The sequence below is a fragment of the Pinus tabuliformis genome, chromosome 8 (assembly GCF_031772625.1).
Source record: "Pinus tabuliformis cultivar Carrire ecotype Pingquan chromosome 8, CPIR1, whole genome shotgun sequence".
Classification (NCBI taxonomy): domain Eukaryota; kingdom Viridiplantae; phylum Streptophyta; class Pinopsida; order Pinales; family Pinaceae; genus Pinus; species Pinus tabuliformis.
Genome location: NC_142294.1, coordinates 325,406,339 through 325,432,884, shown reverse-complemented (window position 1 = coordinate 325,432,884; position 26,546 = coordinate 325,406,339). Strand labels below are relative to the sequence as shown.

The window sequence follows — 26,546 nt, the reverse complement described above, 5'->3', positions numbered from 1 at the left end:
CACTATGACGCTGACTTCGGGTTGGTTAAGACTAGTCTGGGACCAATGGTACATAATCTGAGACTGACTTTGAGTCAGTATGATACAACCTCGATCATTTCTTCTTCATAATTCAAACAAAAGCAAAGCAAAACAGAACAATGCAAGAGCAGAGCAGAACAGAGCAAAACTGTACCGATCAGTACAGGGCAGAACAAGACAAAGCAGAACAGGCAGAATAGAGTAGAGCAGGGCAAGGGTCAGGCTGTACAGGGCAGTGCATTTGATGGATGAATAGTAACGACCGATAGACAGATTGCAGATGAAGTTCTCCCTGGTTTAGAGGGAGTGTTAAAATTGGCAACCAGGGCAAAACTTCATGTGGGTCATCTTATTCATGGCTGATAATATTTTTATTAGATTTCTCTCATCGAGAGGTGTAGGATTGATATAAAGATCATCCGATTCCGATAAGTATTCATGGAGATATGAATTTATTTTGATTATGGAATTATTATCAAGCCGACCTACAACTCGTGTAGGCTCAGAAGCCCAACAATCGCATCTATTCAAACACCAACGTTGTGTATAAATATAAGAGGACTTTTCTCTTTTGCACTCACTCTTCTCATCACATCTCTCTCTCTCTACTGCGCAGAAATGAGTCTCTTCTCTAGTGCGCAGAAATGGGTCTCTCTCTCACACATGTGAAGCTGGAAGTTGTTGAACCTGACGCTGCAACTGCAGATCCAAAGATTGACCTGCGTGGCCTAGAAGATCTCCTCTTTGGAACTGTGCTATAAGTCCATCTGGATCTCCTCTGAAAACCGCAAATTTTGGTGGTGGAATGAAGTCAATCCGACGAACGGTTTGCAAGATATCGACTGCCCTAGTTTGAAGCCGAAAACTGCTGAAACTGAAGCTGCAACTGCAGAAGTAAAGATTGACCTGCGTGGCCTAGAAGATCCCCTCATCTGAACTACGTTTTAGGTTCATCTGAACCTCCTCTAAAAGCCGTAACTTTTGGTGGTGGAACGAAGTCAATCCGACGAACGATTTGCAAGATATCGACTGCCCTAGTTTGAAGCCGGAAACTGCTGAAACTGAAGCTACAACTACAGAAGTTAAGATTGACCTGCGTGGCCTAGAAGATCTCCTCATCTGAACTGCGTTGTAGGTTCATCTGAACCTTCTCTGGAAGCCATAACTTTTGGTGGTGGAATGAAGTCAATCAGACGATCGGTAGTTTGATAAGGAAACCGCTAACGCTGATGTTGTTGATCTAGGGTTTGCTACTGCTGATATGAATCAGATTTATTGTACTATTTCTCTCTGCTGAATTATTGAAGATAAAAGCAGATTTGATCAAAGGGTTTCCCCACACATTGTGGGGTTTGTCCCTGGCTAGCCGCCACATCTTGTGTCTCTTGTCTTGGCTTGTTTTCTGTCGATCGTTTAATGTTCTATCTGCACTTTACCTTATGCACATGTGATTGCTAACCTGTGGAATATAATAAGAAAAAGAAGTAAACTGTTATAAGCATAGAACATACCATAACTTAGCAGAAAAAAGGAGTGCCATCCGCTGCAGAAGAAGTCGAAGTTATCAATATTGTCTTAGAGGTCGAATCAAGGAGAAAACAAGCTAGTTCACAAGCTGAATTGCAGAAGGGAGTCATACTATCCAAGCGAAGGGAATCAAGGTGCAAAAGAAGGTGTAAATCCCTCACACGTGCTGCAACTAGGGTTTTTGAAGAGGTCGAGGGTTGTAGGTCTGATCCAAGAGGCCAAAATTTGAAAGGTAGCCGAGATCCAAAGGAGCGCAAGCAGTTTGACTAGTGTTGACTCAAGAAAGAAGAAGTTGACCATAGAAGCCTTGTGACTAGGTCTTGGAGTGGTTGGTAAGTCAAGGGTCTCGATCTTGGTATTCGCCACTTGAAGTTACTATAAGAAGAAGAATTTGTTTGGGTCTTCCTCTGAAGTTGGAGAGGTATCGACCTTGGTTGATCACCTATATTTTGTGTCTCTTGTCTCATTATTGCTTATGGTTTGGTAGTTGTCTGATAAAGAAGAACACTATAATAGTCTAAGTAAAGGAGAAACCTAATCTAAAGAAGTAAAAAGTATTCACAAGCAATTATCACTGAAAGAAAAATCACCTAATCTTAATGCCCCTAGATTTATCAACAATTAGAAAGATGTGGTATGGTGGAATGCAAGTTTGTCACTACTCCAATGGAACTAAACTTCAAGACGCTATGTGGAAGTGTTATTGGGCCCGGATTGGCAAATCCCTCTGAATATAGACAATTTGTGGGGGCCCTGATGTTCTCGGTAAACTCCTGACCGAACATATGCTTTGTTGTAAATACTTTGAGTCAATATATGGTTGAGTTTCATCAAGTACATTGGGTTGCTGCAAAGAATCTCTTGAGATATCTTCTTGGCACTATCAACTACGGACTAAGATACACTGTCGGGAATTTGAGGCTACATGGATATTTTGATGCTGACTGGATTGGCAGTGTGGTGGATAGAAAGAGCACATCAGGATGTTGCTTCTCTTTAGGTCTGCTTCAATTTCTTGGATGAGTAGGAAGCAAAAATCAGTTGCTCTAAGCACCGTCGAGGCTAAATATATTGCAGCTAGTATGCCCTGTTGTGAAGTTGTTTGGTTGAGGAAGCTCTTCAGTGAGATATTTGAGCACGTGTTGGATACCACCATTATCTACCGTGGCAATCAGAGTGGGATTTGCCTTTCAGAGAACCTCATGTTCCACGATCACTCCAAGCATATTGATATAAGGTAACACTTTATGAGATATACGGTACAACTGGGAGCAATAAGCTCCAACACATCAGAACGAATGATCAGGTTGCGGACATCCTCGCAAAGCCCTTGAGTAAGGTCAAGTTCTTAGCCTTCCAATAGAGACTTGGGGTCGTTTAAGGACAATCCCATGAGGGTCCTGCTTGAGTTGGACATTGAGCTTTGGGAGCTCTTGGGGGGGCCTGGGGTACTTCTTGGAGATATGTGTGACCATAGGGTGAGTGGTTCAGCTTCCCCTATAGGTACGTTGTGTACAAGGTGAGTGGTTCACCTTCCCCTATGAGTATATACCCCAGTATGATACATACATTTATAGTAGTGGATGACACATATGGTGAGTGGTTCACCTTCCCCTATGATGGTTGACATGTTAGTAGGGAGAGTGGTTCACCTTCCCCTACAATTGATGACATATGCAAAGAATGAGTCGTTCACCTTCTCCTATGGCATATGAGCAAGATGAGTGGTTCACCTTCTCCTGTGGATGCCCCAGCATACATCCTACCCATGTAGTCTGGGACTCTTAGGAGATACCTCTCATCTAGCCAATGATTTGGGAAAAGAGGATAGGGACCATAGCACTACAGATGGACGCATCGTGTATTGTCGCACACCCTATGACTAGGAACCATGACGTTCAACAACTTGATCGCTGTTGCTGTTCAAAGGGACTATTTCTGGGCTGAAGTACGCTATCTTGGGGAGCTTAAACTCACTGTTTGGGTGGCTGAGTTACTGCAGTGTATTTCTGAGATTCCCAGAGGTTACACTGCTGAAGCAACTTGAGAAGGTGGTTGTTGTATTAAAGATTATTTTGCTGGAGCATAACCCAGCAAAAATTGGGAGTTATATTGTTGTAACTTGTTCCTAATAGAGGCTTGAAAATCTTCCAAGTTTTATATAAATCCATACGATTTCCTTAGTAAATCTTATCTGAAGATGAGATATAATAAGTGACAAATGCACTAGTCATCTACAGCCATATGTTTAAATAAGTATGTTGACACTTACCCATATATTTCATCTTATTATTGCTGTTGCAAGCATCTATTAATGGGTATGTACATTTCTGAGTTTAATATGAATTATATGTGGCTGTTCTGAAGCAATTTTGTAGTGTCTATCTAGTACAGTGTGTATATTGTTTAAATAAAATACTAGAAAACTCACCTACAACCATGTACCAACAAACTCTTTGACGAAACTACTCAAAGGCAATCTCAAAAAAACTCAGGAATTTATTGGTAAAAAATTGAGAGGGTATCTTACATAATCTGCATTTAAAAAATGTGAAATTCACACTTTCTAGACCCATCACCCTTTGCACTCTAAAAACACCAATATTCACACTCTTGAACCCAAAATTCATAGCTGTTCCTAATTCTGGAATCTTGTTATCAGTCCAAATATAATGAAATGGTTGTTAACTTATAGAGCATCAATTTTTCTTTGCAACCCCTCAAATGACAAGGCCAAGAGAATTATGTCAAGAAAATTAGTAGCAAAGACATCACGACATGGTTATTTTCAGACCATGGTAAGCAGATTGTGCACTCAAAGAACAATCCTAAAAGCCACTTCAAAGCTTGAACTATTAAAACAGTAATATTTGAATACTAAAATCTACGACATATACTACATAAAAATAATAACATCAGTTAGGACACAAACTCTCAATCACATCATCTCCTACTGAATACAAAAACTAGATAACAAACATAGTGGTGCACTCTACATCTTCTTTAAAGAATCGGAAGACAAGGGAAAATGCAATGTACCTGGTCATATGCATGAAGCAACTAAAGATCACTCACTCAAACTCTAACCCTAATCTACTCACCCATTGCACCCTATCTACATGGATAAATGTTCCAAGTAAGTCTGTCTCAACTAGTAGTCAAACTAGAGCATGTAAAGAAGCATCCCCTTCCTTGAGAACTGAACCCTTTACCTAACTGGAATCTTATCAAGCAACAGCACTCTAATTAATTATATATTTACACCCTCCTACAAAGGATAGATCATACATACAAAACCAAACTAAATCTGAACTAGAAACTTTACTAAACTGAAAGCTTAACTTCAAGCAAAACTGTAACTACTAAATCTGAAACAGCATGCAAAGTGGGACTAATTGAAGGTGGCAAGCCGTAAAACTGGAAATATACTATCATAGGCACATGTATGCACCCTCTACTGCCTTGCATAACTCATGCATGCCTCCTTCACTCTACTGTGCACAGGAACCTGAAGTTTGACAAGCTATGCACAAAGCTCTTGCAGCTAGATAGGTGGAAAAAGCAGCTTGAGAGGGAAAGTACAGTAGCAGGGTTCAGAATTAGCATTGGTGACAGGCTTCGAGGGCAAGTGCGTACTTATTGCAGGTCCTCCATAACTGTGCCTCCCTCACACTCTACTGTGCACAGTAACCGAGACAAATCAATGTTATTAATACTGTTATACAGACCTGCAAAAGGTGCACCCTTATTGTTGCTGTACAGATCTACCATTGTACTCACTAACAGAATATGCTCTAGCAATATGGAGTACACTGTCAGGGCCAAAAAAGCTAAAGCCTAAAAGTCTAACAGCATTGTGATAGGTAACTCTCTTCGTGTTAAATTTAGTTAACCCCAGCAATTGGCAAGTTATTTCCTAGTAAATTAGTTGTTGTAAATTAACTGGAACAACAGTTTATTGAATAAAATACACTGTAGGGATTTTAACTGGTAAATAAAATAAATTTCAACAGAAGCAGTTAGAAACCAACTTCACACATGCACACTAAATTTACTGCCTTTCAAATCTGCTGTTCATTAAATTAAATTTTACAGCATACAATGGCTTTCCCAACCTGGGAAATAAATTGCCCACTGAAGAAAATTACAATTATAGCAAAACCTGAAAAAAATTGGCTAAGGAAACCCCCATCTCTACGGCCCATACTGTTGGAAATAACACTGAGAGGGGGGGGGCGAGGGGGGATGAATCAGTATTTACAATTCAATAAACTTTCATTTGCCAATCAGATTTATATAAGCTACTCCAGTGAAATGAACTTGTGTGTGCACGCTACTGTGATTAAAGAAACCAGCGTATACCCAGAGAACTTATGATTTAATTAATTTATCATGTGTTGATCTTTAATCAGTGCATCAGAATCTTATTAAGGTGGAAACCCAATGCGGGAGAAAAACCACCTGCTGCTGTCGTTTCTGTCTTCTTAATATAAAGGAAATAGAGGTCAAGTTTAGGGACACGAGAAAGGTGCTTGATAGTATAAAGGTAGGAGTCCCATGAAGCCTCCCAGATGGCCTTGAGGAGAAGCTCTTATTTCATTGCAGTCATCACAAGTGAATACAACTATCTCATCCAATCAAGTTAGATGGATTACATCTCACTGTCATGGGATGAAATCTCCATCTTGGTTTCCATTTTCAAAGAAAACCCCAATTTTAGCAAAAACATCCTCTTTTAACACTGTTTCAGTTGCTTCCAAAGGGTTGCTGTTGAATGACAGCTTGTAATGTTGCAACAAATGGTCAATATTCCCCAACTGGTCATCCATATAGGCCCAACCTTTGAGCTAACGCTAGCATATTCAGTGTCAAGTAGTACATTGTGAATTTGCAAGTTATGCTCGATTCCTATCTTCCTTTGACAGAGACTTCAACATAAACTGTGTAGAAAATCAACAATTACAAGTCAAACAAGGGCTCCCATACCAATTTGATCCCAGACAATGCATCTAGCAGGGATTGGTCCATTTATTCGCAATATTTATCTTAAACGTAGTCGTTATATTATGACAAGACAACCAACCAAGCTAACTCGTACTAACAAAATTGATTGTGTTAAGTGGCATATAAAATTGACCAAAAGGATTGGACAAAATATCAAAATTGAATTTTTTGAAGCAATTTGCATCCCGTTTGTTCGCATCTTATTAATTGGTTACTGTACAACGGTTGAGAGGATGAGGGCAGAAACAAAAGGAAACGACAAGTCATTACAACGATTGGGCTTTCCATCCATAACCATTCATTGAGTCATCCTTCCACATCAACACTTGTGCTGAACTACGTTTTGCATACTACACCTAGGTAAACATATGGTTATGTGCAACTAAAATATTAGCACATTCATAACACCATTGTGTCACTCTGATGTGCCCATCTATGATCTGCAACAATATATAGGTTGTTCACCTGCTTCGTTGGATTCTTTTTATGCTGGCTTTGATACCATGTGAGGACAAGTACAGAAGAATGTGGATAATGAATGCAAGCCAAAATATATAAAAGATAGAAAAGCATGTTTAATACTACATCACTCCATATGGCGGATATCAATACATATAGCAAAGGCAACGTCCCATACCAAAATCCAACACAACCACCTTCTTACCTAATTCTAAATATAACTTGACTAGTCACTGCACTAATTACATGTGACTTACAAATAACTTAAGTCAATTTATTTCTAACCTAGTATGACCATTATGATAAATGCTAACCCTATATTCTACGACTACAAAATTCATTTATATATCAATATTGCAACCAGAAAAATGGACTAATCAATCCTATAGTTTTCTTACCCAAATATTCCAAGTATCAATCTTGCTAAATAGCCAAGCACTGTTAAAGCCCATGATGCCTCTGCCTGGAAGAGATAAGAAAAATGAGCATAATTAACAGATCAACTATAGCAGAAAATTAGACATGACAGAATGGACCACTAGCCACTAGCCAAGCATGATATAAATACTTCTGTTTGTTACCTTTTCACCCTGAGGATACATTTCCTCCAAAGCCTTCACATCTTCTTCTAGAAAAAGAAGCTCCTGTAATTCATAATAAAATATTAGTGTCAAGCAAAGCAAGCAATCAAAAAATGATATGTGACCCAAAAACTCCATGGCTTAAAGGCTATGTACATGTATCACTGAATATTGTTTTGATAACGATATAAATCTTATAGGGCAGAAATATGAATACCCACCCTCAAACTAGAGCTATAAAAGAATCAAACAAAACAGTCATTCATACAATGAAAAAGTACAGATATATTACAGAATATGAAATACAGGTGATGAGAAATCTGCAGTTAGAAGATAACATGTATGACTGAAAAATGTCCCATTCTTGTGTTAGGAAGTAGGATATATATCACAATGTACCAACCAGTGTCTTAAAAACAAGCCATTTCATTAGCCGACCGGGTCAAACTAGCAGAAAAACCAGATTCGACCCCTCACTTTGCCTAGAAACCACAAAAACCGGTGCTAACTGGCCGATTCCATCCTAAACCAGCCAGTTAGCTGCCAAGGCCGCGGAAGACCCATGCAGTGCAATTTAGGAAGCTTCTAGGATGTTCTGGAGGGAAAATAAGGGTTGTTTCCCTCCAAAAACACCCTCTTCAAGTCTTTAAAAGGAGCTCACCCCCCTCATTTGCCTCATACATCTCATTTGGAGTTTTTGTGAGTTTGATTGGGAGCTTGGCGAGTGTTGAGATTTTGCTGGAGTAGTGGAACAGCAAAGAGTTTGAGCTAAGTAATAGTCATCATGCCTCCAACAGCCAAGGATACTGCATGGACTCATTGTGATATGATTGATGGCAAAATAATATGCAAATATTGCCAAAAATCTATTGAAGGAGGGGGTATTAACCGGTTCAAGCAACACTTGGCTGGGATTGGAGGCCATGTAAAGCCACGTGGAGCACCATAGCTTGTAGCATTGTTTTTGGACTTTATAGGCCATTTAGAGCCTCATTGCTTGTGTATTTTGTTGATGATATGTATTGCACTCGATGCCATTTTGATATATTCACCTTTACATGGTATATAAATGAGCAAACTTTGCATATTTTGTCTCTATTGGCTTGGAATGATGGTTTTAAATCTTAAAAATAGTTTTTTTCATTAAAAAGTAATTATTTAATGTATTTTTTAAAAACCGATTCATTTAGACCTAACCAGTCCCTGTTTGACTGGTTCCAGTTTGAAACCCGGTTTATTAGGTGGATCGGTCCAGTCAACGGTTTTGGTTTTTAAAACTATGGTACCAGCGCTATCTGATGCCCCCTGGAAGTGACAATATCTAGAGTACAAAGTTGTTCCTTTAGTAAAGATAAATCCAATTTTTGTACATGGATTCCCTTCATATTGTCAGATTGCAATAATGGACTCTGGAAGGCCTTAACAAACGAGTACATCAATTTAGTCCATATCAATCTAAATCTAATTAGAAGGGTTTCTAATTTAACCTTAGTCTGATCTATTATCAGCATTAATGGTCATTGTTACTTAATTTTCATGTGCTTTGTCTTCATTTCATGTTATGTCATCATCATTATATTATGGAATATGAAATACAGATGATTATTATCTCTGCAGTTAGAAGATCACACATATAATTGAACATTGTCCCATTCTTGCGATAGGAAGAACGATATATATACACAATATATTAACCTTACGTGATCCCCCTAGGAAAGGACACGATATCTAGAGAGCAACATCATTCTTATTAGTAAAGATTGATCCAACCTTTGTAGATGAATTCATTTCATATTCTCAAAATGAAATAATGAGATTTGGAAGGTTTTAACATCCAAGTGGATCAATTTAGTCTATACCAATCTAAGTGTAATTAGAAGGGTTCCTAATTATGCTTAGTCAGATGTTATGAATAAAATATATATATTAATAGTAAAAATAATATAAATAATAATAGACATAAACAATGATTAATTAACTAATAATTAGTAGGGAAGAGGCATGTCTCTACAGACATGACTATTCGTGAAAGGGTACTTACTTGGCTATATATACAAAACCCTCACTCTCAATTGTATCATCATTCTTATTCATACACTTTTAATATATATTCTTGTATCTCAATGGAGATCTACATATTCCAAGTCTTCTGGAGTATTTAACTTTAAGAACGAACTTTGTTCATTCCATCAGATCGTTTATTAGCATTACTTGTCATTTTCAATTTACTGTCAAGAGTTGTCTTCACTTCATGTTATGTTATCATTGCCATATGAACTCATGTTAAAAAATAATGAGGAAATTTTCATAGATGCACTTAATGTTTTTTCCAAAGCCACACTAACTACATGTTTGAGCTTGGTGGTGGACTCACTCTTATCATTATACATCTATCTCCATGGAGGATCATTATACCTCCATCTGGTGATTAGCTCATAATCTTATGTAGATGATCATGTTGGTATTAACATGAAAGGCATTATGTTGTGGTCTTTAATGAGATAAATGTTCTACACTATTCCTCTTTGACTTAATGTATAAGATCATTAATATTAGTAAAGATTGATCCAACTTTCGTAGATGAATTCCCTTCATATTATTAAAATAAAATAATGAGTTTTGGAAGGTCCTAACATCCAAGTGCTTCAATTTAGCCTATACAATCTAAGTCTAATTAGGAGCATCACTAAATTCAAGTTTAGTCGGATCTTTTATCAGCGTTACCTGTCATGTCACTTTGTTGTCATGTGCTTTGTCTTCACTTCACATTATGTTATCACCACCATATGAACCCCTGTTAGGAAATAATGAGGAAATTTACATTGTTGCATTTAATATTTTTCCAAAGCTACACTAACTGGATATTTGAACGTGGTGGCCCAATGAAATAAATGGACTCACCTGCTGTTAGCAATATACATCAATCTGGTGATTAGCTCATCATATTATGTACATATTCTTGTCACTATTAATATGAAAGGTGTTACACTCTGTTCTTTAATGAGATACATGTTCTATATTATTCTTATTTGCTTAACATGACTTGATGGAACACATTTTTTTCAAATATGACAACATATTTTTAAAGCCTAAAGACTAATCCTCAATCTACCTTCATTTGGAGGACTAATATAACCATAAGATGCCCAAAGGAGTTGGATCCAATGGTGGAAAGAGAGAAGATTTTCACCCTTGAGAAAGGTTCAATTCCCACGAAAGCCTGCCCTGAAGCCATGTCAGCACCTTGAGGTAGTGCTCGAACATGTGGTTGCACCTAAAGAGATTATATTAAATGGCCTTGTGACTTGTGCACGCATAAGTGGATCCAAACTCGGCCCCATGTCCTTTAATTTCATACAGCACAATCGGGTGGGATCCAACAACGAAAAGCAAGGAGTTTTTCACCATTATGCACATGACCCAGGTGCCAGCTCTGACAATTAATTTGCATGAGGTAAATGAGATTCATGATGATTTCCTTTCTAAAGCGGTGATTTGCATATTCAATGGGTTCTGGCCCAAATCAGAGGCACTATATCAATGGATTTTTTCCACATGGACAAAAAACTATGACATCCATTTATGCTCTAAAGGCTTCTTCATTGTCAAATTCGACACAGTAAAAGATAAGGAACATGATTTACACAAGGGACCATGGTTTTGGGGTAATGCAGGTCTATTTATGATACCATGGTTTCCAAGCTTTGATGCTAATACCATGATGGTTTCCAAAATGCCAGTGTCGGTTAGATTACATAATCTACCTTTGCATTTTTGGCATCACAAAGTATTAGCAGGCATTAGGAATGCCCTGGGGAAATTTTTAAAAGTAGATGCAGATCGCGTCACAAAGGGCATCTTCACTTTTGCCAGAATCTATGTGGAGGTAGACCTTAGTAATGGATTAGCTTATCACATCCTGCTATACCACAACAATCAACAATGGTCCCAACCACTTGACAATGAGAACATAGCCTTCAGATGTCATGCATGTGTTCAACCAGATCATCTTCAAAGTGCTTGTCCTCAAAATAAAAAAGAAAGAAAAAAGAAACAACCACAAAAGCCAAAAGGATCGCAGTTTTCTGAAACAAAGGCAATTGAAACAAAAGAAGAAGAAACTACAGAAAATACCACAAATAACAATCCTAGAATCTCCGGGCTACCACACAGAAGGATGAGACAGAACACAACTCAACATTAGTTCCAATGCCTACTGAACAACAACAGCAGATTGTGATGATTACCTCTGAAAAAAAAAAAATTGGTACCATATGAACACGGATCAAAAGGCTTGAATTCTGACAAAGAAATCTCATCAAATATAAATGAGTCCCAAAGGACCATTGTATCATCCACACCCAACTCTAGTGGTTGGCGAAAAGTGGAAAAAAAGAAAGGTAGGAAAGAGTAGAATAGGGTAACTCTCTGATGAGTTTTAACTTTTTATTGATCTTGGTCAACAGGATTTGTTATTATGCATATGCTTTTAGCATCTACTATATGTAATTTTGTTCACTTTTATCTTAATAAAATTGTGATTTTTCCTTCAAAGAAAAGAGAAAAATAAAATTACAACAACAACAACAACAAAAAACACTGAATTACTCAAAAATAAAACCACTCATATTTTAAATTCATATATGCAATGGAATTTAAATCAGAGATTAATCACGCATTACAAAAATAATTCACCCACAACAATTCTCTGTCATCTATTGATCTGGAAAATTTGGGTTTTTCAACCCACAAAGATACAAGAGAAATACAATATGCAGAACCTATAACTCGGTTCCCACAGAATGAATTTGGCCTCTAGGAAATCAGCCTCCAAAAGAAATCAGCCTGACTAATTAGCCAGCAAAATGACATGCACCCTCCTTGCATGCCACTATTGTTCACTAGGAAAAACTTGCCCCTCCAACAATTCAGCTTGCTCTAGATCAAATCAATCTCACTCCAACATCTTGTCCTTACAATCTCCTCTACTTAGCCCCCTGGATTTGCCCTCAATCCACTCACACTTCCCCTTCTCTGAGCTTCAATCCACTAAGCCACTCACACTTAGGGAAAATCGCTCTCTTTGTGATGATTCACTCACTTGAAATGTGTGTATTCACCTCTTCACAAGGCTTCCTTTAGAATCTTCATTAAGCCCAAATCTCTAACTCTAATCTCTCTTCTAGAACATCTCAGAGATAAATGGTTGAGATTATTCTAAGCCACTTAAATAATTAAATTATTTACCCTTAGAAAATGACTTAATAGTCCATAATAATTAATTGACTTTAATTATTGTACTTTAACTAAGAGGACATAAATCACTTACTCCACCAAGCAAGTACGTAGAAGAGGCAAATAATGTCTTCCACATGCTAAGACACCAAGCCTATGTAGAAGACATTCTAAAGCTACCTCTTAGCAAGGAAGGGATTCTCCAACATCCCCATCTTATCTCGGTACTTCACAAAGTTCCCTTTCACTATAGGCTTAGTGAGAACATTTGCTACCTACTCCTCTGTAGAAATGTGTTGCAATCTCACAACACCCTCTTTGGACCCTGTCTCTGTTGAAGTGATATTTGGTCTCAATGTGGTTAGACCGGTCATGAAACACGAGATTCTCAAAGAGCTTAATGCAACTCTAATTATCACAGTGAATCATCGTTGGCCCTGTCTGCAAGCAGCGAATCAAATAGTCCTGCAAGCATCTTACAAAGCCACACTACCTCACAACTCGCCATACTCATTGCCATGTTCTTTGCCTCTACTAAACTAAGTGCCAATGGTTGTTGCTTCATAATGAACGATGAGATCATGGTTGATCCCAAGCTGAAACAACATCCAAATGTGGACTTTTTGACCACTGCATTTCCTGCCCAATCATAATCTATGTACCCTTGTATCTACCCTCCTCCATCTCTAACATATCTCAACCCAAAGTCTATCATAGCTCGCAGGTACCTCAGCACATGCTTTGCTTCCACCCAATCAACTTGTTTCAGCTTCACCATGAACTAGTTGAGAGTGTTCACAGCAAAACATATATCTCGTCTGGTGTTGACCAAATACATCAAGGAACCTATCAACTACCTATACAGTGTGGAATCCACTAATTCACCTTTAGAAGCACTCAACTTCTTCAAGTTAGTGATCATCAATGTAGACATAGGCCTACCTACAATCAACCATCCTAAACGTCCTCAAGATCTCAACTACATACTTGCCTTGTCCAAGGAAAATCTCTTTTGGTTGCTACAACACCTCCAATCCCAAAAAGTAGTGCATCAAGTCGATGTCCATGTCGAACTTTGAGGCAAGATCCTCCTTGCACATCCATGTGAGCTTCTTTGATCCTGTCAAGAAGAGATCATCCACATAAAGTACTTATATTAGTGGATCACCCTCAACAAGTACATAGTACAAGTTGGGATCTGTTGGGGAATCACGATTGTCGTTAGACCAAAACCCACAAGTGTTAGTCAATGATCGCATCGCAGGAGATAAGGATCCACAAGAGGCAGTTAGTCCATGTCACGAAACACAAGGGAAATCTGTTGGGAATCACGATTGTCGTTAGACCAAAACCCGCAAGTGTTAGTCAATGATTGCATCGCAAGAGATAAGGATCCACGAGAGGCAGTTAGTCCATGTCATGAAACACACGAGAAGCATTGGTTTATCCAATGTCCAACAATCTCCCCCCCCCAACGCGAGACGGGTGTGTATCGAACGCGTGACCTACACTCTGATACCACTTGTTGGGAATCATGATTGTCGTTAAACCAAAACCGACAAGCGTTAGTCAACAATCATATCACCAGAGAGAAGGATCCATGAGAGGCGGTTATTCCATGTCACGAAACACACGAGGAGCGTTGGTTTATCCAATGTCCAACATGATCCACCTCACTCTTGGTGAAGCCCAAACCAAGAAGATATCCATCAATCCTAGAAAACCATGCACGTGGAGCCATCGTAGGAGAACCCTCTCGCCACGAACCTTGCTTTATACTTCTCAATGCTACCATCAACTGCATGTTTAGTCTTATATATCCATCAAGAATTGACCATAGACTCTTCCTCCATTCTCAGCACTATATCCCATATACATCATTGCCCATGATGGAGCCATACTCCTCTATCATGGCATCCCTCCAGACCTATTCATCTATAGCCTCCTCAAAAGCAGAATGCTCAAATTCACTGACACTGCTCCACTGTGCCAAATAACTGGAAAAAAGTAGGTGGTCTACTCTGCCTCAAAGTGTTGCTAGGAGCCTCCACATGCTCTTCAGCATCTCACAAAGACTTCTTAGCCCATTTTGACCTCCTCTTGGTAGAGTTCGATGAAATATCCAACTCATCCTCCAGATCTTCTAATTGTGTGCTTGTTGTTGGTGCTACTGGTCCCTATTCAATGTTAGGAGCTTCCTACTCCCACTCCTCTACCACTGTTGGTTCCTTCTCATGAGATCTCATAAGGGTCCTGCCCTCATCAAATCTGACACCCTACTTAAGATCACTTTCCTCTGTCTTAGAATGTAGACTCTGTAGGCCCTTGAGACCTCACAGCAACCCAAAAATATGCCCCTTTTTGACAAGGGCTCCAGCTTAGTCCTCTTCTCTATGGGAACATGGACATAAATTGGACTACAAAATATGTGCAAATGGCTCACATCCGGTATCACTCTTGCAAACAGCTCTTCAAGAGTCACGTTATCCAATATCCTGTGAGGACTCTTGTTCTGCACGTACACGGTTGTATTGTAGGCTTCAGCTCACAAAAGCATAGCCAATTCCTAATCATAGATCATTTCGCTTGTTGCCTCCATTATGGTCTTGTTCGTACTCTCGGTGACCCCATTTTGTTGAGGGTTGTAAGGTATTATGAGCACCTTCTTAATTCCTGCTTCCTCACAAAAATCTTGGAATTTGTTGGAGGTATACTCACCCTATTATACAATTTCAACACCATAATCTTCTTGTCACTTTGGTTCTCCACAAGTGATTTGAACTCTTGTAACCAATCAAAGTCCTCATCCTTGGTCTTTAGGAAGTAGATCTAAGTTTTGTTGGAATAATCATCCATGAATGTAGTAAAGTATGACGATCCTGTGATAGATGTCACAGACATAGGACCACAAATGTCAAATATCCAAGTGCACCAAGTCTAGCATTCCCTTAGACGTGGTCTCCTTGTGAGGATGCGCAACTTTGGCTCGCTTGCCAAGTGCACACCCTCTACACGCTACACCCTACTCAACCCTAATCTCTAGAAAACCAGTAACCATCCATTGCAACATAGGGAGAACTCTATAGTGTAGGTGTCTCATCCTCCTATGCCAAATTTCTCTCTAGTTGTCACTCTCATGTATGAGAGCCTTCATTGGCTATCCTCTCAACAAATAGAGATCCCTCCCCCTTCTTCCAATCACTCGCTTCTTGCTGAGATCAGTCCCTTTCGGCCCGACAACAACTTCACCTCCTATAAAGCTGACCTCTAATCCTATGTCTTCTATGGCCTAAACTGAAAGGATATTTTTCTCCAACCTTGGTAAATATAAGGTTATAACACCTCGTTCACCTCCATGATGCAACTTGAGTCCATCTGAAACTCAGTACTCCCAATTAGTGTTGCACAATCCTTCCCCCCCACCCTGCCAAGGATCCAGGGTTGAAACCGCGTCCCATACGAACATGTGGTTCTACTGTTTTGAGGTGATTCCTATCAATTTGGAACCGCGCGAGCACGCTCCGCAGCTCCAGAAAAAAAATCTGCAGAGGATCTGTGGAGGTTTAGGCACGGATCGCGAGCGGATCCAAAGGGAGACGGGCGGTTCCGTGGGGTTCTAAATTGTTTTTTTATTTTTTCTTTGACATCACCTGATGGAACTAAGATCAACTTCTTCAAATGAGAGGAAAATAAATTACATACTTTCAAGCTATGAAGGGAATGAATGGAGACAATTTTGAATAATATCCATAATCTATACCTTTTGTAGTCATCATTAGAAGAAAATCAATTACATACTTTTCTATAATATAATGTATAATGTTGGGTGGATTAACTGCCCAAATATTTTTAGGCCATGAAGTTCTTTTCAAACTTTGAATGGAATGATTGGAACACGAGGTCTTCAGTGAAAAGGAAATACCATATCACATGTGTTCATATTGGGGCATAAAAATGATGTAAAGATGAAATAATATATTGAGAATATTATAGAGGGGAAAGGCTTTTATATGTTGTATAGAAATATGTGTATTATAAGGTATTGTTTATACAATACATTGGCCACGTGGAGGACAAAAACAAGTGGGCTGGAGAAATAGTGGTTAAGGAGTATTATGGGAGTATTGAGAGTGGGTGGTAAATTAGGTCAATAGTAGCCTTATATTTAAACCTATGGCCCTAGTATTGATGTGCAATTCATGGTAATGTTAAATTCTTAAATTTTTAACATTACCATGAAATGACTCGAGATGTTTGAGAGTGGTTCCAGCCTCATTAGACTTCATATGGAGAAAATAGAATTTCAGATCCTATTCAAAATTCAGCAAACTTGACAGCTTTCAAAAATTCAAGATCAATGGGATTATAGAATTTCATCAGATTATATCATGTATGAGGGTATGTGATTGGCATTTAATCAAGAGCACCAAGACCTATATGTACCCTAGTGTTGGTGGTGTTAATTGTTGAACTCCTTTGTCATGCCCTTAGCAAAAAATTACCTTTCAATCAAAGTCAAAATCATTGATCAACATGTTAAGCGTTTTCTACCATATTTTAAGACTTGGATTAGGTAGTTTGATCAAAATTGGGCAATGTTGACTAATATCCCTAGAAAATCGAGGAAGAGGCAAAGGCTAGACAAGAGGAGAAGAATCTAGATTCTAGATGGTTGATGCTCAAATAATTAATCATTAATGTGCAATGGATGTCATATCTATCTTGATTTATGTACAAATATGCATGTTTCCATCTCTTCTACAACTAATTTGGTATTTTGGATGTTTTTTTATATAAATGCAAAAAAATATAATATATATAGTAGAAGCTTCGCTTCCTAGATTTTGGGAAATGACGCTTTCGCGGATCCGCTTCCAAAAAATGTCCCCGCTTCGTCCTCGCTTCATGCAACATTGCTCCCAGTGCCTTCTACTGCATACTTGGCCTTGTCACCAAGCTACACATGTACATCATTGGGCCCCCTGGTCATGTTAGTGAAGAAGTCTCGAGATCCCATCATATGACGAGATGCTTCACTGTCCAGAAACCTCTCATGACAGTTCCATAAAGGCAAGACACTAAGCCAAAAGTTTTTCTCAAACTTCTCTGCCATCTCCTCCATCTACGCAATAGTTGTTGTATCAGTCTTTCCCTTGCCCTTCCTCTTGTTTGGACACTGACTGGAAAAATGCCTAAACTTGTGACAAGCAAAGCATTTAACTTTGCTCATGTCCTTTTCCTTCTTGTTCTATGAAGATCCTCCTCCATTCTAGTTCTACTTGGCCTTCGCCTTTCCTTTTTTTTGCTTGTGCAGCAAGAGAAAGCTCAACTTTCTCCTCAACACCCCTTCGTTGTTCTTCAGTCAATGGGTGATCTCCTTCTAGATGAAGTCATTCCACAATCTGCTCCAATCAAGAAGTTGTTGCCTAACAAGGATCCCATCCACAAAGTTGGTCCAATGCTTAACGAAACCCTTCAAAGCAAATTTCACTAGCTTTGAACCATTCACAATTTCCCAAAAAACTACAAGCTCATCAAGAGCCTGATAGATCCTCGTGAGGTAAGATGTCATGGTCTCAAATTTGTTCATTTCGATGTTGTTTAATTTCTCCCACAACACCATTTTTCTATTTTCATTTAAACTATAATTAAGACCCGTCAAAGCTATCCAAATCTGTCATCTGATGCCCTTCCCTGAAATGTAAGGAATTATATGATGCCTCACACCATCTAAAATTATGTAGCTTGATTTCATATCTTTGAGCTTATGCTTTGTTGTATGGTTTGGATCTGAAGAAACCTAAATGTCTCAGCTCACAACATTGCACAAACCATTCATTATCAGAATCATGGTAATTTTCTCCTTCCAGGGATTGAAATTTGCTAACCCATACAACCTCTCTTCATATTGAAAATTGCTCAATGATGCCATCTCCACAAATCAACCATGGCCACAAAACCCAACTGTAAAACTTTAAAAAATAATTATGTTGTCGTAAAAAAGAAACCCTCGTGATCTCAAATCTCTCTCTTAGAGTCTTCTAGAATGCTCTAATGCCATGTTAAATTTTGAATACCAGCCAGATTTATTTTCTCACAGCAATTTATTTTACCCTCGACAATTTATTTATTTACTCAAAATAACATTGAATTAACGAAAAATAAAATCACTGGAATTTTTAACTTCAAGAAATAAATATATGCAACGAATTTAAATCAGAGAGATCAATTACACTATAAAATTAATTCACCCACAACAATTCGTTGTCATCTGTTAATCTGGAAAATATGGGCTTTTCGACCCACAGAGATACAACGAGAAATACAATATCCAAAACCTATAACTCAGCTCCCATAGAATGAATTCGGCCTAACGAACTTGGCCACTAGGAAATCAGCCTCCGTAAGAAATCAGCTCAAATAATCAGCCAGCAAAATGAGCTGCACTCTCTTTGTGTGCCACTACTGCACACTCAAGAAAACTCGACCCTCCAGCAAGTCGGCTTCCTCTAGATCAAATTGATCTCCCTCCAGCAATTGGACCATGCAATCTCTACTACTTGGCCTCCTGGATTCGCCCTCAATCCAGTCGCAATTCCCCTTCTCTAAGCTTCAATCCACTGAGCCACTCACACATAAAGAAAATTGCTCTCTTCATGATGACTCATTCACTTGAGTTTTGTGTGTCTTCACCTCTTCGCTAGGCTTCCTTTATAATTTTCATTAAGCCCAAATCCCTAACCCTAATCTCCCTTCTAGAACATCTAGGAGATCAATGGTTGAGATTATTTCTAAGTCACTTAAATAATTAAATTAGTTACCCTAAGAAAATGACTTAATAGTTCAAACTCCACAAAAATAAATTGACTTTAATTATTGTACTTTTCCTAAGTTAGACTTAGGAAAGAAGACATAAATCACTTACTCCACCAAGCAAGCACCTAGAAGAGGCAAATAATGTCTTTCGCATGCTAAGACACCAAGTTTATGTAGAAGACCTTCCAAAGCTATCACAAACTTCAACTATTTGTACATATAAACAAAATCGACCCCTAATTTCAATCCTACTGTGACCCCTTCTATAAAATGCAACAGATTCCAATCTGTTAAGAGTTTCCGGTAGCAGGATAATTTAAATGCTGGGAAAAACCTTAATAGGAAATCACAATGCAGATCTTAACTCACAAGGAATATCCTTCTATCAGAAACAACATTCCAAAAGCATACTCCCTTTTACCTAGTAAACCTAGATTTTCAAAAACCATTTCCAGGAGGCTGAAAACTTGTTTCAGGTTTCTGGAACCTTCCAGACACCAGAAACAGATTCAGAAGCTGTTCGGTGGTAGCCAGCAATCTACACCAGTTTCTAGAAACATCTGGGGCAGTTTCCCCAGTATTTCTGGAAAGTGACTACTTCCTGCAGTTTGTCACCTTTTTAAAAAAATTCCTGAACTGAGAAGAAAATAGACAAAGAGACATCACAATAACCCTAAAGGTGCCCACAAATGCTAACATTGGAGTAAAAGCCATCTAAGTGAAAGCCCTCATCAAGTGTTGCTATTTTCAAAAAGAGTGGCAGCCCAGCAAAAAGAAGAGAACTACAGCACGGTTTTTAAGGCGGTATTTACTTGAAAATGCTTGGTCCCACTTAAGGCACAACTTCCTAGACCTTTTCATGCAATTTCCTACACAGGGTACCCAAGGGTCTTGAATGTTTCTAGAAACCTGTTGAGCACATCCTGGGGTTACTCATTTCAGGTTTAAAATGCTTGAGGATACAGTTACCACCAGAACATACAGGGAAAGATCCCAACCTCAAATATATAATGGTTACGTCAATCAGCAAGCAAGAAAAGAAAAAACATTAAGTAAAATGTTTGAATAAGAAATTAATATTGAAAGGGAACACATAGCTTTCACCAGAAAATTCATTATATAAAAAATGATCCCAGCCTCAAAGATGAGATTGTCCTGTCGATACAGCAAAACAAAAAACACAAAGTGAAATATTTCAATATGAAATTAATATTGAATAGGTAAATTATACCTTCTCAACTGCCTTTACATTTTTCCGCCATTTTCTGCCTTTGCTACCGCTTCTCTCTTCTCGTTGAAGTGCAGCAGCTGCCTCTTTTACCTCTCTTGCTCGCTTCCCTAATTCAGTGGCCTCCTGCAACCAGAAAACTCCACTGTATTCAAGACCATTTTTAGCTGTAATCCCCAAATATCATAAACCATACAAAGAAACCTAAAATTACTCGTTCAATCACATGACAATACTAACGCTACAAAAAATAGCTTGAAACAAACCTTGATATACTGTGCACGAGTAATGATAGCTTTTGGTCGACGAAGAAAGGAGAAGACAAGACCCAAAGGTAAACAAGTGATACCTACACCACCAAATATCTACAGAAAAAGTATATCGTTAGTAATTGTTCTCATACAAGACATACCAAGAAAACAAACCTAGTTATAGCACTATGTTCATACAACAAAAAAATTGTTTCTTCGGCTCAACACATGCAGAGCTTCTTTGCAGAAGTTTATTTCATGTTTAAATAGAGAGACGCATATGCCATACACTTTATCTTCTCTTAAAACCACATAAAAGAGTAGAAATTAAAAGATAATCACAAATAGATACATATAGCATTAAAATACTCGAAGTGACTCACAAACCCATTTCAAAAGTTTAATCATTAATCTGGATTCTGGTAATTATGAAATTATGGTTACCAATAGATAGCCTATAGATGACCAAGTTGACTGTACTCGAATCATCAAATTCTAAAAATCATGCTTCTCTATAAAAGCATTTTCCGGAAATATCAGTTGGGCCCTTATGTCCTAGAAAGGGATATTAGTTGTAACTTGTAAAATAGGGTAGAAATGGCAAGATAAAAACAAATAGATACATAAATATACTAAGATACTCAAATCACTGACAAACCCATTTCAAAAGTTCAAGCATTAAACTGTAATTATGAAATTATGTTTCACAAGGGGTAGTCTACAGAATACCAAGTTGACTGTAGCTGAATCATTCAATTTTCGATATCCTGCTTCTCTACAAAAGCATTGCCCAAATAACTTTGTGAACTTATTCCAAAGCAACACTTTTACACAACAAAGAATAGATAGCAAGCAAGTAAATGTAATCATGTGCCTTTTCCATTTGTGGATTGTCTAAGAAAGTGTTTTGCAATAAGTAAAGGAGTCTAACACGTCTAACAAATACATTTTTACCACTTCTTTCATAATATAGTTTTATATAAACAGTAAATATCACTTATACATTTTGATTAATTGTATTGAGAAATGACAGCAGGAACTTCAGCATCTTAACATAATATATGAAATACTATAACATAAGGTCATTTTATTACGAATGACCACAAATTGGTCAATGGGACTGCTAAGTACAACAGTGTGAAATACAGAGTGGGAGTGCAAAGGTAATAATGAAACAGAACATACCGAAAAAAGTACTGATCCAACAATTGTAGCAAGAGCAACAACATATTCAGGAAAAGTTGTGCGCATGGTCCACGTAGTTTCTGATGATGCACCAGCTGTGTAAGCATCACACTGCACCAAAACCGAAGGAATAATTGACATCAGAGCACAAGAAACAATTAGATTTTGAAAAAAATAACCAAGAATCCTCACATCTTGAAGAAACAAAACAATAGTCTGTCACTGAAAACCCCTTAAAATCGATCTAAGTGATCCAATGCACAATAAGTGATCCCATGGATGTGCAGGTATTTATAATTTAACTTCAAATAAAACGTGTTCAACTGACGCTTTGCTGTACACACAGGCTAACTTGAACATTAAGCAAAATAATCTAAGCACAAACATGCAAGAATCCACAGTAATGTTTAAATTTTAATAAGCCAAACAACCTTAGAAACTAAAATCAATGGTGAGTAAATAGGGAATCAAAACTGCAATTGCTGCCTGAAATACTTTGTGTTTTCCAGTTTAGAAATGCATATATAAATATAACACATAAGGACCATACAGAATATCCTATCCATAACACACCACAAAACATCATGAGTTAAAGAATGCATAAAATCATCAAGGATTGGGACATTCTCAGAAGCTATTACCAAATTTGTATTGCCATTTGTTCCTGCTAAACAAGGATGATTTTTTGAAAGTGAAAGACTGGACCAACTGCTGGGAAAGTTAGTTGTTGAAGAAGAAATCTTCCGTACAGTAAAGTCGACTTTACCAACAAGGCCTGAATTCATAAATCAAAAATTTCATGCAAGAATCAATGAATATGCATACTTTAAATTTCAACCTGCACCTTTGAAAAATCAATCCTACATAATACAGATTGAGCAACATTGCCTATTTAAATATTGTAAACAAATGTAATTGTGAACCATGTTAACAAAAGAAAAAAAACTTGTAAGAAAGAAAACAAAATAAATGTATCTGGCAGTTATTCAAATGCATTATAATTTTCAGTATTCTCAATAAGTCCAAAAACCATCTCTTATGTAAGTTAAACATACCATAGAATCCCATTTGTCCAACAAACAACAAGGCTTAATACAGCTAAGGTGAATGAAGTCCAGCCTGAAACATATACTAATTGACAACTGTCATGTCATATAAAGATAGAGTCCACATTGTATATTCTCTGTATCATCTCAATGCCACTATCAAATGCTCTTCCCATGATCAAAATGACTATAACCTACAAGTCCTGCAAATACGATACAACAATGCTTTTTGTTGTCATTTCAGTAACCATTGTGTGAAGATAAGGGATCAAGTATTACATCATCAAGCAATGTTATGTCAATAGATGAGCACTATATGAGCTTCATAGATGCTTCATTCAAAATGGGAATCATAGGTCAGAGTATCATGATTCATAACATCACCTCTAACATTTGCATATGTCCTCCCAAAATGTATTTCCTCTAACAATCTAACTAACTTGATGAAGACCATGGATCCCTGGTGCTTATACGAATTCCCCCAGTTTCTGGAATGTCAAAGTAGAATCTCCTAACAGTAATGTCTACGTATAGAAACCCTGTAATATTCAAAATGCTAAGCTTCCAGTATTTATAATGTCAAGGTACATACACCTAGCAGCCATGTTGGTTATAGTATATACACAACTAATGCTATTATTGCACCTTTCTGGTAGCGAAGAATGGTTTACCATCATCAAGGAAATGAAAAATAACATAATAGAGCCAAGAACTTGTTGAAATATTCAAATTATATGAATGCACGGAGCCAAAAGAACAATCTAGGTTTGATGGAATAAAAGGCAAAGAGGTGCAGTATGAGGTAACCTACCAAGGGGCCTGTACACAATTGGAAAGACACATTTAAGCATCATCCAACCACGCACAAGGAGGACTAATAACAATTAACCTGCACGGATCTGGATCCATATTGCAGAGATAGCTCAATGCCCTGACCCTTTTTGGTGATCTTCATTAGTTGATGATCAACCTAGGTGAAACCAACGTCATGATCTTCAATGCATCAAAGAATATCCTCTGTGATCACCATTTGATTTTCAAAGGAGAGGAGATCAAGATCACCAACTCAGATATTCAGTTTGTGGCATGCGCTTCAATCTCAAATTGTAAAGTTTTGTAGATGTTCTATGCTAAGAGCAATTTCACTTTTCTCACAGCAATCATACAAGTAGATAAGCAAAATGCAGATAGAACATATAAGCAGATCTTACAGAAGACAAATCAGAAACAAGAAAAATGTATGTGTTTGTTTCGGTGGTCAACAGGATGCTTCAACCAGCAAAGTCTCCTTTGGTCAGCCAGCCCAGCATGTGTCACAACAACCCTCCAACCAGTAGATGAGTCAACCCAAGTCAGTTCTACAAAAGTCAACGCTGTCCTGAAAAGTCAACGCAGGGGCAGCAAGCTAAAAGTCAACGCAGCAGCAAAACGGTCAACCCTTTGACCTCGATTTTTGTGCCAGGTAGTATGGCCTTCAAAAATCGAACCTCCCACAAGTTTTCAGCTTGTTTGGACCAAGCGTTGACCAAATCCAACGCTGGTCAAACTTCAGCGAAACCCTAGCAGCAGAAAAATCCTCTTCGTCCTTCCCACGTGTGGCTGAAATTCGTCCTCCAGGTAGCTCGTACTTTTTAGGATGAGAGAGGAAGATGTGAGTTGTGTTGTGATCAAATTCTCTCCAACTTTTCCTGTATATATATATCCATCAATGAGGGTGTGTGACACATCTGTTGGGCATGTGAGCCTACATTACAAAACTGGCTGACCTTTGCACATATAATTTATTAAGAATAATAAATTCAAAATATAAGTTCTGCTCATCGGATTAAGACTATTTTTATATGGATTTTACACCTCTCAGAAAGAGGAATCCAACAAAAAATATTAGCCTCTTAATCTGAGCATCAGAACATGGAGTTTGGACCTAGTTGTCCAAATTTAACACTCCCTCTCAACTAGGGAGAACTCCATCTATTAGTGCAATTAACATCGTGAGTCATCCCGCCGAAACTTGCTTTGCTGGCTTCTTTATTTCAGAACAGAAGTGGGTCAGTCACAAAGACATCATTCCCCGACTGACATAATCAGTCCAGAGGTCCCAGACCTCACAAATCTTGATCCCAGATCAAGTGGTTGGACCATGCCATCCTACATAGAGAGTACGGCAATCTCTGATGCGTCCATCAGTCTTTGCTAATAGTCTAGCTTTTCCACACCTCATTGGCCAAATGAGAGGTACTTCCCATGAGCCCTGAACTCAATGGGTAGGATGCATACGGGGCACAGATTAAATGAGTGGCGAACCAGCTCAATAATCACAAGAGTGGGGAAGAAGCATTATGAGTGCTTATAGCTCCGAGAAGCTATCCCCAAAGCCCCCCAGAGCTCCCAGAGCTCATCGTCCAACAGGACCCACATCATAGGGTCTTTCCACGACATCAAGACTCTCACGAAAGGTTAGGAACTTGACCTTCCCCAGGGGCTTAGTGAGAATATCCGCGACCTGCTCATCAGTTCCTATATGATCGAGCCTTACGGCGCCTCGCTGTACCATATCCCGGATAAAGTGGTACCTGATATCAATATGCTTGGATCGGTCGTGGAACACAGGATTCTCAGTCATACGAATCCCACTCTGATTATCACAGAGTATTACAGTGGTATCTAGCACATGTTGGAACAGCTCAATAAAGAGCTTCCTCAACCAAACTGCTTCACAACAGGCCATACTAGCAGCAATGTATTCGGCCTCCGCGGTGCTCAAAGCCACCGACTTCTGCTTCCTGCTCATCCATGAGATCGAAGCAGAACCAAGATTGAAACAGCATCCAGATGTGCTCTTACGATCCACCACACTGCCAGCCCAATCGGCATCAGTATATCCCCGGAGTATCACACTCCCAGCAGTGTATCTCAGCCCATGGTTTATCATGCCCCGAAGATATCTCAAAAGATTCTTGGCACCAACCCAGTGAAAATGATGAGGCTCAACCATCTGTTGACTCAAAGTATTCACTGCAAAACATATGTCCGGACGGGTGTTCACTAAGAACATCAAAGCTCCTATGAGTTGATGATACTCAGTAGGATTGGCCAAGATAGGCCCTGCAGCGCTGCCACTCGACTTCTTAAAGTTGAGTTCCATTGGTGTCGACACGGACTTACAGTCCACCATCCCAAATCTTTCCAGAAG

At 38.5% G+C, this 26,546-nt stretch overlaps 1 protein-coding gene across 3 annotated transcripts in view; it reads right to left on the bottom strand.

The window, feature by feature from the left end:
- Window positions 1-26,546, bottom strand: part of LOC149235458 (LIMR family protein At5g01460-like) — an 80,979-nt gene that overhangs the window by 27,249 nt on the left and 27,184 nt on the right. For all 3 annotated transcript variants that reach the window (XR_016246169.1, XM_089372128.1, XM_089372129.1), the window contains 6 exons: window positions 22,949-23,082; window positions 22,308-22,418; window positions 21,138-21,236; window positions 20,875-20,997; window positions 7,593-7,655; window positions 7,410-7,474 (listed from right to left, as the gene is read on the bottom strand). Coding sequence is in view for 2 of the 3 variants with exons in the window: in XM_089372128.1 (XP_089228254.1) it covers window positions 7,410-7,474; window positions 7,593-7,655; window positions 20,875-20,997; window positions 21,138-21,236; window positions 22,308-22,418; window positions 22,949-23,082 (595 nt within the window). In the remaining variant the exon portion in view is untranslated. The remainder of the gene's footprint in view (window positions 1-7,409; window positions 7,475-7,592; window positions 7,656-20,874; window positions 20,998-21,137; window positions 21,237-22,307; window positions 22,419-22,948; window positions 23,083-26,546) is intronic.